General features: G+C 42.1%; 1 protein-coding gene and 1 long non-coding RNA gene across 3 annotated transcripts; one reads left to right on the top strand and one right to left on the bottom strand.

Annotated features, from left to right (window-relative positions):
* Window positions 1-1425: 1425 nt before the first annotated feature.
* Window positions 1426-12102, bottom strand: LOC310678014. Of its 2 annotated transcripts, none has more exons than XR_014511561.1 (3): window positions 11935-12102; window positions 8105-8183; window positions 1426-1548 (listed from the first exon to the last, which is right to left on the bottom strand). It is a non-coding gene; the product is annotated as an uncharacterized lncRNA (long non-coding RNA). The 2 variants fall into 2 exon arrangements; XR_014511562.1 differs by lacking the exon at window positions 11935-12102 and adding an exon at window positions 10301-10393.
* UPK2 (uroplakin 2) lies at window positions 1477-9899 on the top strand. Its single transcript, XM_083441285.1, has 5 exons — window positions 1477-1561; window positions 3947-4102; window positions 6341-6578; window positions 7918-7997; window positions 9001-9899. The coding sequence occupies exons 1-5, from the start codon at window positions 1480-1482 to the stop codon at window positions 9135-9137; spliced, it is 693 nt and encodes a 230-aa protein (XP_083297411.1). The 5' UTR covers window positions 1477-1479; the 3' UTR covers window positions 9138-9899.
* Window positions 12103-13742: the final 1640 nt, after the last annotated feature.

Below are 13742 nucleotides of genomic sequence, written 5' to 3' on the forward strand. Positions count from 1 at the left end.
TACTGCTGTGGCAAAACAGGGACAAGTTCTAACCCTCTGCAACAAAGAGTAGTGCTTCTATGAGATCCATGCTTTGTTCTTGGGAGGAGTTGCTACTATTTGGAAGACCCCATTAGCACTACTCTTGAGTCAAGGGCTTAGCCACACTTCCTCTTTCCCCCTGGGGAAAATGGCTCTTTAGCACTCAGTCGGCGCAAATGGCTTGTTGGGTTTTCTGTGGGTTGCAGTTTCTTCCGATTTAGAGCTGAACAGTGGGTTTCCCCGTGAGAATAGTTGGTTTTCCAGGTCAGGGGTGGGGCACAGAGGGTGCTCTTCAGCCTCTGCACTCATCCAGCCCTCACCACTGACCCCTGGGAGCAGGGCAAGGGGAAAACTGCTCAGCCCCATGCTTTCTAGGCACAGGACAAGCGGCAGTGAGGATCAGCCCAAATACAACAGAAAAAATACCGGTACATACCTGCAGATCTATCCAATTCCCAAAGACTACATATGCTGTTTTTGCATGGAAGGGTACATTTACAGTAGAAAGTTAACTTGTTAAAAAATGGAAATGATAATAATTTTATTAGTTTATTAATTGCTTTTACATAAGTCTCAAAGTGATTTGCAATAAAAATAACTAAAATAGGTTCAAAATAAATACAGAGAAAATGAAGGATCAGTTTTAAAACAATAGAAAATGAACACCGAAGGCAGAGATGAGTACGTAGGTGAGTTTTCCATCCAGCTGGAAAAGCTTGTTGAAACAAAAATGTCTTCAGTTGTATCTCAAAATTATGATGCCCAAAAAACAGGGGCAGCCACAGCCCTCTTCTAAGTTGCTGTAGCGCAGGCTTCTTAGCATTAAGGACTTCAGGGAGAAACTCTCCTGCTGAATGCCCTGAGCTACCAGGGATGGAAGGGGGAAGGTGGTCTCTCAAGTTACCTTGATCACATAATGTGTATGTTATTTATTTTCTACAGTCTACCCCACATTAACAACATTAACTCCGGGCACATCATACAGATGACTTTGGAATCTCTCACACACTAACAGGGTTTTTTTTAATCTCTGAAGCTGTATGTAATTGTTAAATATTACCATGGGCATGCTCCTGATATTCTTCTGAAAGAATGGACTCCATTAGGAATATAAAAAGAAAACTATCTTGTTTCAGCCCAGTTCTCATAATTTTATTTTATTTTTTGTTTTTAGTTAACATTCCTGTAAGTGCTTTTATAGGTAAGTCTGCAGTTCCCAATACGTTAAGGACTGTGTTCTTGCATAAGTGCCCAGCACACCTTGCTCCCCTGTCTTGCTTGTGCAGCACCTGATTATCTTGTTTTCCTTGTTTTTCTGGCCCATTTCATGCTCACAAAAGAGTGGGCTGCCCGTCCACACCGCCCGCCCCCCGCCTGGCCAAAGCAGAAAACTTGCCGTTCGATCAACTGTCCTTTCAGTTGGCCACTTAGTTAAGTCTTGGATGCTAGCTGTACAACATGAAGCTGAGTTTGCTCTTGTGTTTGCTTGGCAGTTTGGGATCTGGATGGGCTGTTCCAGTGGAAGACCTGGAAAAAATCAGTAAGTATTACCTTCTTGCTTGAGCAGGAATAGGTTGCCAAAGCGTTGAAGTGTAGAGCTTGGTCTGGATGACAGGAACATAAAGCCCACTGTCGTCTCAGTACATAAATTTATATTGATGATGTTCCATATGTTTTGGTGATGTTTTATGGCAAATAACTGTTCATATTAAATAACAGTTTATGTTCTACACTACACATATGATTTGCTTGCAAAATATTTAATCCATAATTTTTTTGTCATCATGACCTGATTCTGCTGATACTTTCAGACTTTCTCTTCCACTGTTATTGTTGTTTTCTTCCCTTGGGAGAGTCCTGTACCTTTAAAAGCTGTGTGACAAGTAAAAATTCAGATACTTAAGCTTTCCCCATTATTACAACTGGACGTCCCCAAAGAGCTGAATTTCTGCTTCTCACGCAGATGTTAAAAGCATAATAACTTTGCTTCAATGTTTTTTTCTTGGCAACCTTACAATAAATCAATCCTTGTCATAAGGAAATTTACTTTTATGTACGGTTCCAAGCAGCAATTCAGAAAACAAAGAATCACAACTAATAATTCAGGGGAGTTGCGTTGTATATGTCTGAGAAAGAACTGGCTACAACTGATTATCGCCGAGAGATGACAAATGACTAGAAAGTCTCATGACATGAGTAGAAAGCTAGAAAGGACATCTGTATGTTAAAGCAATAATGGAGAAATCATTTTGTTTGTGATATATATTCAGAGATATAAATAGAGCAACGTAAGAGACATTTCATATGAAGCTGTTAGGGAAGAAACTAAATAAGCTTTATGTTCCCTGCCACTGTTTGCAGAACTACATCAGAGAAGCTGCAATGTTAACAACATCATATTTCAATTATTCTTGCAATGCTGTATGCAAAACATGTTTCGCTGCTGCTGTAATGATCTCTTCAGAAAGGAAGGGCTAAAGGGCAAACATGCTGATGGGAAGCTAATGAGTTTTTCAGGTTATTGTTTTTAGGTTGTTTGCTGAGATTAAAAAACACATTTGAATAGAGATGGATTATTATGATAAACTGATAGGGTGAAAAGCAGTTCTGCTTCCTTCTTCTCTGTGTCCATAGTAGGGTTACTGCCTTTTTGACTGGCCCTTCGCCTGTGCAGACTAAAGTTTGATGTTTCCTTGCCTTATGCCAGCACCTCAGATCTGTCTCTCGGGCCCTTGGGACTCTCCCTGGCTTGTGTCCCTCCTCAGCCACCCCCTCTCTGAGAAGGCCTCATCCCTCAATGACTCTGCTTCAAACTCTACTTCAGTGTTTTTGCCTGCCTGGAAGGTCTCCTTGGAGTATGGCAACATTCACATTCAGGGGTCACTTTTGCCCCTGGCCCTGCCTACCGTTAGCATGTGGCCTCCAGAAGCCTCTCTGGAAGAGAATGTGGCCTCTGGCGGGAAAACATTCCCTACTCCTGACACTGAAGAGCTCCAGTTCTTTGAAACTCCACCCCCCCCCATTTGTCTGTCTTTCTACCTATCATCTATATCTATCTATCTATCATCTATCATCTATCTATCTCTATCTATCTATCTGTCTATCTATCTATCTATCTATCTATCTATCTATCTGTTTTGAAGGGTATAATCCTTCTAGCTATCTTTGAGTAGTAAATGAGTTCTTTTTCACTAGGGAGCAGTTTAGTCTTCAGTAGCATAATTCTTTCATAGAGAAAAATTTAAAACTACTTAGAGAAGGCAACTCAACTGAAGGAATTAGTCTTCTTTTATTACTTAGAACCATGTGTGTGCAGTTTCTCATGACTTGAGAATGGCAGCTAAACTGAGCTGGTTCTACCAAAAAGCCCTCCATTTGAAATCTGGCTGATGGTTCATTCACACACAGCTGTCACGATTCAGGGCTGTGCTCATGAAGTGATGGACCTGCATGCCTGAGCCAGCCCCTTTCAGCATCTCACTGGGCCTGCAATTTGAAACAGCACAACACATTCAGCTACTGAATATTGTTGAGTGTGTGTGGAGAAAATCTGGCACATGGTATGGCATTCTGCAGCAGCTGCCATCAAGCTTTTTGCACAACAGCTTCTGAAGAGGAGCAGCCTATGTCAGTGCTGTGGACTTGGGACTTTCAGAAGCAGTACCACTGAAAGTTTCACAGTAATTCTTGCCCCCTTCTGACTGGGAGAAGATGGAGCTGGTTTAAAAGTAGGAGCCTGCTCTGAACATAGCAATAAATGTCTGTTTATGTCTTTGCCCTTAGTGATGGCTATCTGCAAGTTTGGGGGGTGTGATTCAAGCAAAGGCACTTTGAAAAGTGTGCATTATTCAATTGACAGGGTTTGTGAGAAATTAGCCATCCCATGGAACAATACCATGATGTTACTTTTCATTTTGTTTTTCAGCATTGGATTTTTTCCCTAACAACAGCATGCTCTTAACAAGCTATATGAGCACCTACTTTCTTGTCAATATCCCAAAGTGTGTTACCAGCGCAAAGTTTTCTCCAGCCACAGTGAGAATAGCTGTAGCTCAACTTCCTGACTCGTCCACTTTGCCAGGTATGGGATTTATGTATGTATGTGTGTGCATGTAACTTTTGATGCAGCCATGCAGGAATGAGCGGGATCCTGTCTGAGAGATTTCGTTACTCTAATCCAGATCTGGAGAACCTGTGGCCCTCTAGATCTTGTTGGGCTCCACCTCCTATCAGCCCCAGTAGGCAGGAATGATGGCCATTATAGTTCAACAACATTTGGAAGGCCAAAGGGTAGCCCCTCTTGGTCTAATAATTGTTTCCCTTCTATTAAAAGTCTCACATGTTTCTCCAGAGGACAAACCTCAGCATTCTACTCTGAGCAGAAGTCAGCAGCTGAGGGGATGGTCTGTTGCAGCCATCTTCCAGAAGTGATGAACCTGCGGCTGTGTGAATTTTAAAAACTTATTTCCACATAGCTCCCATGCAACCCACCTCAAGGGCATTTAAATGCCGAGTGCCTGAAACATAGGGGAAAACATTAACATTCATATCCCTTTATATCCCAAGTGCTCAGTATATGATTTTCAAAACCGGGTTTTAAAACTGCAGTCCAGCCTGAGAAAGTTTAAAATAACAAGAGTCACCAGTAGATGTGACCTGAGGGGGGGAGGGAGATATTTTCCTTATCCTTCGTACATCAGTCTTGTGGCACCACACAGACAAGCAAAACTTGCTGATCAAGAACTGCATTTGGAACAGCATTTCTGTTCCACGTTTTACTTCATTCCTTTTCCATTAATGGAATCCCTCTTGCTTTGAAATGACCAACAGAATACGTGGAGAATTTTCCAGGGACTCTTTCATAATGTAGAGAATTAGCGACTGAGTGCTGTAATCTTTTTCTCTTTTCCTTATCTGGACATGCAATAAGAGTGCTTGAGGAAAGAAAAATACAACATATTTTATGCTTCCTTATCCGTCCATCTCACAATATTAAAACTGTAAATGAGAACGTTTTTCTGTCATTTAGCCAAGCCGTAGACTTGAGCAATGGAAACTGGGAAATGATGGGCTCTTTGCTACTGGAAACGGCTCCCCAAGGATGTTATGCTATGCTGTGGCTTATTTATGTACAGTATTTTGACCCAGAGGCACCCAAAGCGGTAACCAGCATAACAGTACAAAGTGGGAGGGTGGGGAGTACAATAAATACAACTGGGTTTGACGGTTGGCCTGTATTACGAAGAAAGGTGGTCATATATTCAGGAAAATGAATAGGTTTTGGATCACGTTTTAGTCCCCCTAAGCTCTTGGGCCATGTTGTTCTGCTTGCTTGGATTTACAGATATAGAGGGACACAGAGAGGTGTACACAGTCCTTAGGGTTAAGCTGAAGAATTTAACAGAATGATGAGTCTAGTCTTCTCTCTACTTCTTGGCTTTATATAATCCTTGAAATGTCTTTACCTGACACTACTTTGGATGACAAGAATTTGGAGTTCATGATTGCTAGTGCCTGTCCCTCAAGTGTCCCATTTTAAGAGGGGCATACAAGATCACAGAAGCCAATCCCAGCTTCTGTTTGGATCCCAGAAGCACTGGCGGAGGAAGAGGAGTGCGGGGGAGCACACTGCCCCCGGCAGCGCGATCCCGGTGGGGTGCCATCGCGGCTGACCCCCCGCTAGGTGCCACGCCCCAGCAGGCGGTGTGCCACGCCCCCAGGACACATGCCACGCCACGCTTGCTCTCCGCCCCCCGGTGCTGGAGCGTGAAGCTCTGCCGCTGCCCAGAAGGTCCTGTTTTTTAATCTGGTGCGAGTCCAGAGTGCTGGACCAAAAGATGCTCGCTCTGGTGCAAGTCAGCAGGGCTGTGCCACTTCTGGTGTGATCCTGCTAATGAGTGCCAGAGTGCCGGAACAGAAGAAGGCGCGTCCCTCCTGATGTCCCAATTTTGGGAACAAAAATTTGGAGGGTATGGAAATAGCATGTAGTGTTCTTTCTCATTTCTACCAGTGCAGGCTTCCAAGAAGAAGGGATTTCATTTTTCAGTGATCCATTTTTGAAAAAGGAAAGAGAGAGGCCCCTCAAATAGAGAAATCCAGCGTGTCAAGAAGAAGGCTGGGCTAGCTTTTTATGCATGCATAGAAAGTTTATTCTTGTTTGCATATCAAAGATGCAACCCCTCACCTGCCATCTGAACAGGTGCCATCCCAGAAGAGCTGTAGCATTTTCTGTTTCTACATGTTGAAATGACTCTTTGTGCTGTACTGATGAAATATGTTTGTGATTATCATATTATGGGCTGTTCTTCATCTTTTGAAGGTGTGACAGATACTGAACAGATTGAAAATCTCCGCAAGACACCTCAAGCCACTCTTTATTTTGCTGGTGAATTCAAGAGTGTCTCCTGTGAAGTAGCTAGGGACATTGTGGTACTGGATTTAGATAACAGCCAATATGAGCTCATGACAGTCGTAGGCTACCAGGTGGGATCAGAATTTTGCCGTCAAACTAAAGGTCCCTTCTGCAATCAAGCCCTCAAGCCATCCACATTTTATAGGTAACTATGAACACTGATTTAAATATATGCACCTCTGACTTTTTAAAAATAATGTATATTTTATTTACAGACCATGCACTAATTTTAGAGGCTAAACATTTGTACTTTTCAGATGGTTACTGGTGTATGCTGGGCTGCATCTAGGCAGGGGTGGAACTGAGGTTGTAGCATTCTTAAATGGAAAACAGAACACTGCAAACATCAAGCTTGTGTTTAAAATAGTTTACAGTCAGCAGGAGAAAAACCTGGCACAAGGAACCTTGCCTTGGAATGCTCTCAGGATAGGCACACAATATTCTGGTTCTCAGTGAATGGGATCTGTACCATTTGAGAATACGGGGGGGGGGGGCCTTATGTCTGAATTCTCCTCCGTATATACACATGGAGAATTAGCATGATGATGGGGCAAAAGCTAGGCTCCCCTGGTTTTTTATATATGGAAGAAATCTTTTTATAGGGAGAAGAATTTTAATACAATCTGGAGTGGCATAGTCCACACAGGTTTACCACTTAAATAAAATTAGGCTGCCTTCTGCCAGGGTTTCCAGGAATGGTGTAAAAAGCTTTCTTGTTCCATTAGAATGCTTGTGGAGTAGGAGAAACTCCTCCTCCTTTGCTTACCTATTAACGATAGATCTTTGGGGTTTAACTAGTACCATACAAATGATAATTTTGTCCTATTATGTATGAATGTGGTTGGCAATGCATCAGTGTTGGTTTAGCAGACCAAAGCTTGAATCCACTGCCTCTGGCAATAGACTACAGAGGAGGGGCATTGACCTGTTTCCTCCAGTATCCTTTTCGGGGCATTTAAAAAAAAGAAAATTACTATATTCTTCTTCTTTCAGTATTAAATTTTTATTGGCTTTCTGATTATCCAAAATGTACGGAATCAATTACATACCAACCAAACAGAACAAAATATAACATTTAAAATGGATCTTGAGAGAGTTTTATAAGTTAAGTTTTTCAGTATAAAATAGTAGAAGAGACAGGTTGAACCAGGTAAGTGATTTTGGTTGTTATCAATGACTTTATTATGTTTGCACACTTTTAATTATGGCCATTATTTGCCCACCACCTGCATTTATTTTCTAAGATAAAAGCAAAAGTACCTAGTACCAGTATTCTAAAAAGGCAACATTCCCCCCAGGGCAATACCAAATTTTAATAATAGAAGCTAAGACTATGGATTCACGATGGTGGGTTGAGCATTCCTATTTAACATGTTAAAACATGGGGCAAAGACTACACTGAGATTGTCTCCAGTTCTATTTTCATACTTGATATTTTAAAGTGCATATGAATTTTCCCTGGCCTTTTAATCTCTATTTTCTAGGGTGAACTACTTTTTCTTGGATGGCAAGTCTACAATAAGAGCTCATACAGATTGGTCAACAGCAATACAGACCAAAAATGGTGAGTTTCAGAAATGAATAGATATATCCTAGAATGTAACACATTGCCCAGTTAAAGAATATCTGTGCAGTTAAGGACAGATATGGTAGCAGAAAATATTCACCTACTTGGTATGTGAAAGATTTTGAATCTGGGTTTTCCACTGATGCGTAACCTAAGTGGCCATTGATGTATGGATGCCATCCACTGTGTGAAAATAAAAATAGATACACTTGTGAGTTGTGAACAAGCGGAACCTTAAAGTCTAACCACTTTTATTATGACATTAGATTCCATACACTAGAGTCCACTTCACAGGTGCACACGTAGGCCAGACTAAAAATTGTTAGACTATGCCACAATACACTTTGCTTCCCCCACCCCCCAAAAAACTAACACAACTTTGGAACAACTTTGCTGGGGTTAGTTTTTTCTGATATGGAGAAGCTGGTACTTCTCCTCCTGACCTCTAGTTCTCTGTGTGGAAGGAATGTTCTTTCTGCAGGAAGGAGTGTTCAGTCACGTGGGACCACTCTGACACTCTGACACCTTGTTGATTCAATAGGAATATGTTGTGTGTATACTCGTGTTATACAAGTTCTGCCTGAATACCTTAGTGCAATATTTTTAGTTGTTATACGTACGTATAAAGTACTTCCTTAGTAGGGATATAAAATGGACTTTGACTATTTATAAATGGACTTTGCCGCAAACTGTCTTGATTGCTTTAATACATGGGTAGGCAAACTAAGGCCCAGGGGCCAGATTCGGCCCAATCGCCTTCTCAATCCGGCCCGTGGATGGTCCGGGAATCAGCTTGTTTTTACATGAGTAGAATGTGTCCTTTTATTTAAAATGCATCTCTGGGTTATTTGTGGGGCATAGGAATTCGTTCATTCCCTCCCCCCCAAAAATATAGTCCGGCCCCCCACAAGATCTGAGAGACAGTGGACCAGCCCCCTGCTGAAAAAATTTGCTGACCCCTGTGTTTAATTCTTGAACCCGTTTTCCTTTTGCATTCCAGTGTCAAACTATGAAACTGCTGATGTGATGTTTGAGCGAGCCGGAGGAATGATCGTAATCACCATTCTGGTCTCGGTTGGTGGGGCTGTCCTAGTGGTTGCCTTAATTGTAGCAGTAGCTCTTTCAAATAAGAAATAGCGAGCAGGCAACTCAGGACTTCCTTTCTTCTGGAACAGCGGCAACAACAGATATGAATCAACTGCAGGATTTTTCCAGAGAATCAAAGAATGTACTTTAGTGACATGTTTTCAGTCAAAGAACAAGCATTCTGAAGAACGAGAGTATCTTAAAAATGTTTTGGGTTGTTGTTGTTTTTTTGGTAGAATTTAACCTACAATGACTGCAGAATTTATGCTGTTTATGTGGCCTCTTCCCACAGTATGTTTTTAAAGTCTATATATCTGAAAATGAGATTGTGGTTCCCTGTATGTTCATTGGTGACAAACCTTTGTTGTTGCCGCATAATGTATGAAATGCTGCTTAGATGAATCCGAATCATAATAACAATTTCAATGTCTTTAGCGTGGGGAATGGAAGTTCCAGAGAATTAAGAGGAGGGAAAACTCTTAAAGTGACACCTTTAAATGGACCAACTTCTACAAAGGTGCATATGCAAATTTTAATGCTTTGTTCTTCATTATTCCTGCCTGCCTAAAAAAGAATACATCTGCAAAACCCAAAGGCTGGTGGACTTTGGTCCAATAAGGCAGCTTGCTATTTCATGTCTTTCACATTTATACAAGTGTGCTTTTGGACGGGCTTGGTCTACTTTCTGTGCTCCGTTACTATAAAATAAAAATGATCAAACGTTGTACAGTCCTAAATGCTCCAATGTCATGTAATACAAAACGACACACACAAAAAGGCTTTTGTAATCATTGTGTCCAAATTGAAGAAATGATAAATTGTTAATCTTTGTGTCTTCTTTGTCTTTTAGTTTCTGATTGTATGCTACAATGCATGCTGGTTTAAAATAATAATAATTAATAATAATAATAATAATAATAATAATAATGACTTAAACCTGTAACACTGTGAGAAAAAACTGCAGGGTTTATATTGCAAAATCTATGCATATCCATTGAGAAGTAAGCCCTATGGAGTTCAGTCAGGCTTATTCCAAGATTGCAGTTTTAGTCATCCTACTGGCTAAGTGTAGTTTGGGCGATTAGTGTGACAGCCCCATTTAGACCCTTCTGATCCGCTCCCAGATGTTTGAACCCCTCTTTTTCTAATCCCTTTAACATGTGAACAACTTATTGCGAAGTATTGCGAACAATACTTCTTTATTGTTTACTCACATTGTATACAAAATGCTGCTGCCCTCCCAAAAGGAGGACCATGTTGAGCAAAATCGGGTGGTGATATTTCCACTGTTCCTCTCAAGACATAAGGTGTCATCCTTAGTATTATCTCATCACCAAGTACAGCTCACTGCAGCTAGAATAAGGAGGAGATTCTATAGCTAAGAGCCAAACTCAGTGGGACATTGGGGATCTGCTGCATTTTCAAACAAAGCACCCCTAAAGCTGCTATTTCATAGAATCATTTATTTGTGCATGTGTGTTTTCCCCTATAGGGCAAACAACCTCATGGTGCGATTTTAATTGGGAACATGGCTCTAGGAAAGGATTAAACTTCTCCCCCAGTAGCACTGTCCCACTTCATTTGCCCCTCTCCCCTTGACTGCTATTGAGGGTTTTTTTTAAAAAAAGAATAGGGAGATCTGATCTCCTCCTCACACTACTTGTACTTTTTAAAACTGGGGAACGGATTAATCCATTTTGCATTGCTTTCTATGGGAAAGCACGCCTTGGTTTTAGAACGCTTTGGAAGTTGAACGGACTAAGTTTGAGAATCAAGGTGCCACTGTACTTGAAACATGGGAGATATAAATACAGTAATAGCAGCAGTGAACATTTTGTTTGGTTAAAGTTTTTTTAAAAAACTGTTTCCCTTTATGATTGTGGTGCCATTCCATTATAAGCAAAGGGGGAAACTAGCAGATAGCGCCACCTAGAGTAAGCCCAAAATATGGACAAATAATGTGGCAAAAATAAGTCACAACAGGGAAATACATTTTGTTTTGTTTTGTGCTATGGACTACAGATCACAGACAGAGGCGAGGAAAGCAGGGAAGGCAATTACAGTTACAGCTGCCAATTCTACTGCTTTCCCCAAACACCCCAGGGCTCCTTTACAGGAAAGGTGACCTAACTGGGCTCCTGATCCCCACAGGGGTGTCACAGAAAGAATATACCGTAGTTGGCTAAGGGAGCCGTGGACTCAAAAAGGCCATTTACCAGAAAAATTAAGTTCTATTGCACTCAAGGGGACTTAATTCTGAAGAGACAGAAAATAATAATAATAATAATAATAATAATAATAATAATAATAATAATTATTTTACTTATACCCCGCCCTCCCCAGCCAAGGCCGGGCTCAGGGCAGCTAACAAGCAATACTAAAAATAAGTTGAATGAATACAACTTAAAAACAAAATTAAAATACAACATTAAAATATTGAAACATTAAATATTAAAATGTAGCCTCATCACAGGAGGAGAAAGGAAAAGAAAAAAGAAATAAAGGGGGAGGGAATCAAATTGGCTCCAAGCCAAAGGCCAGGCGGAACAACTCTGTCTTACAGGTCCTGTGGAAAGAAATCAGAAAAGGGTGTCTTCAACTGCTGGCCAATTATGCTGAAGTGTCCCACTATTTTATGGCTGGGGTGGGTGTCAGTACTTTTCAACTGTCTCAACTCAAGTGGGTCCTGGTGTAGAAAGTTGAGAACCCCTCAAGTAAAGTCATAGCAGAGCTCACTGTGTGAGGAAAAGTGTTTATATATTGAAGAGAGACTCCTGAAACACAAGACTTCAATTTCCCCCTCCACTTTCTCTCTTTTCTTTCTTTCTTTCTCTTCCTACCGACTCACCTTTTCTTTGTTTTCTTCTTTTCCTTTCTTTGTTGTTTGGTTGTGTAGCGAGGCCCCAGGCCCCCCAGTTACCTCCAAAATAAAACACACAGACACAAATATATTGGGTTAATTGGGATAAATTAGGCTACAACTTTATTGGTTACAGATGTCAGCGGTTTGGCTTAGGCATTTGGGTGAAGCCAGACTATATCCTGACTCCTGACCGTCTGCAAGAAGTCTCCGGTCAACCACCGACAGGGGAGTCCTATGATATACATCAATTAAGAGCACCCCCAGGGTCACCGATGGGGCCGTGGCATGGCCCTAGCCCAGGCTTCGGACAGGATCCACACCCCTGGATCCCTTTAACGGGATACCCTTAACGTGGAGGGCCAGAGGCAACAACAACCGCCCCTCCCATGACAAGGCTTACCCAATGCCCAGCCTTACAAAGTTGTGACGATTGCTACAAGGCAGGTGAAAACCAAATGGCTGGTGCCAATTTGCCAAGTGGAAAAATTCCTCCCTGGCCCCCACAACCAGGCGGCCGACGTTAGTCATAGCAAGGCCACAGTCAAGCAACACATAAAAAAGAGGGGGGGTGGGCTGGGAGACCCGACAAGAAGGCGAATAGAGGTTGCCCCCCCCCCAGCTGCACTGCAGTTTAAACAGCATTGGTCACACCCCCAGCTATCCCGATTGGTTGGCCAAGGGGCGTGACGTGGCTGGGAGCCCTAATGACGTGGGTGGCATCCCTCTGCCCCCTGCCAGGTCAGAGTGAGGTCCCGGCTGCCCGTCCACAATTCCACCACCCCGGGGAAGGGGAGTGGCTTTCTCAGTAGGTCTGGGCTTCAGTCTGGCATGAATGTAAGTAGAATATATAACAAAGTAAAGGCCCCTCCAGTTGTCCTTTTATTGAACATTCCTCATTACAAAACATGTTAATGGTGTGTTCAGGACAATGTCGTAGCTTTAAGAAATACGGTTTATTCACCTGTTTACACCTTCAGTCTGCATGGAGGGAGTCCAGATTTCAGTCTTTCTTCCCACTTCTTCTTCCCAGCAACACTTGCTGTGGAAACCAAGCCTTAGGAGGAATGGTAGAAGGAGCTGGGTATGTTTAGCCAGGAAAAGAGGAGACCGAGAGGAGATATAACCATCTTCAAACAACTTAAGGGCTGTCATGTGGAAGGGGGAACATGCTTGTTTTATCCTGCTCTAGAGGGTAGGACTTGAACCAATGGCGTCCGACTAAACATACAGAAAATCTTTCTGACAGTAAGAGCTGTTTGACAGTGGAACTGTCTCCCTCGGGAGGTTGTTAACTCTCCTTCCTTGGAGGTTTTTAAGCAGAGGTTGGATGGCCATCTGTCAAGGATGCTTTAACTGAGATTTCTGTATTGCAGGGGGTTGGACTAGATGACCTTTGGGTCCCTTCCAACGCCTCAATCCTATGATTCTAAGCCTCTCCTCCTGTCACCTCACACCCAGTGACCCTGGCAACCTTCCAAATCTCCGGTCTCTGTTCACCCCTCAGGGCAAGGAAGGAGTGAGGTTCTCTCAATGGCCCTGTATTGTTTCTCAATGGCCCTAGCTTGGCCAGTTCGTTTTGCATAGGCTTTAATAAAGATTTAATTTACGAATTACAAATTTGCAAACTATTTTTTTTTACGTTTACAAATTTCATAACAATAATAACAACAACATTATTATTGGTGATAGTAGTAGTCACCACCTCCTAAGGAAAAGCTGGCTCTGAAGGTGCCACTGTGCATTTACAAATTCCAGGGGATTAATTATGACTATACCTGAGAGTTGGCCCCATT

This window comes from Podarcis tiliguerta, assembly GCF_965153285.1.
Source record: "Podarcis tiliguerta genome assembly, chromosome: 5".
NCBI classification, from domain to species: domain Eukaryota; kingdom Metazoa; phylum Chordata; class Lepidosauria; order Squamata; family Lacertidae; genus Podarcis; species Podarcis tiliguerta.

Coding starts and splice junctions, on each gene's coding strand:
- UPK2 (XM_083441285.1), top strand. CDS start 1,480: ATGAAGCTGAGTTTGCTCTTGTGTTTGCTTGGCAGTTTGGGATCTGGA. Junction 1,562..3,946: donor GGAAGACCTGGAAAAAATCA/GTAAGTATTACC, acceptor TTTGTTTTTCAG/CATTGGATTTTTTCCCTAAC. Junction 6,579..7,917: donor AAGCCATCCACATTTTATAG/GTAACTATGAAC, acceptor TCTATTTTCTAG/GGTGAACTACTTTTTCTTGG.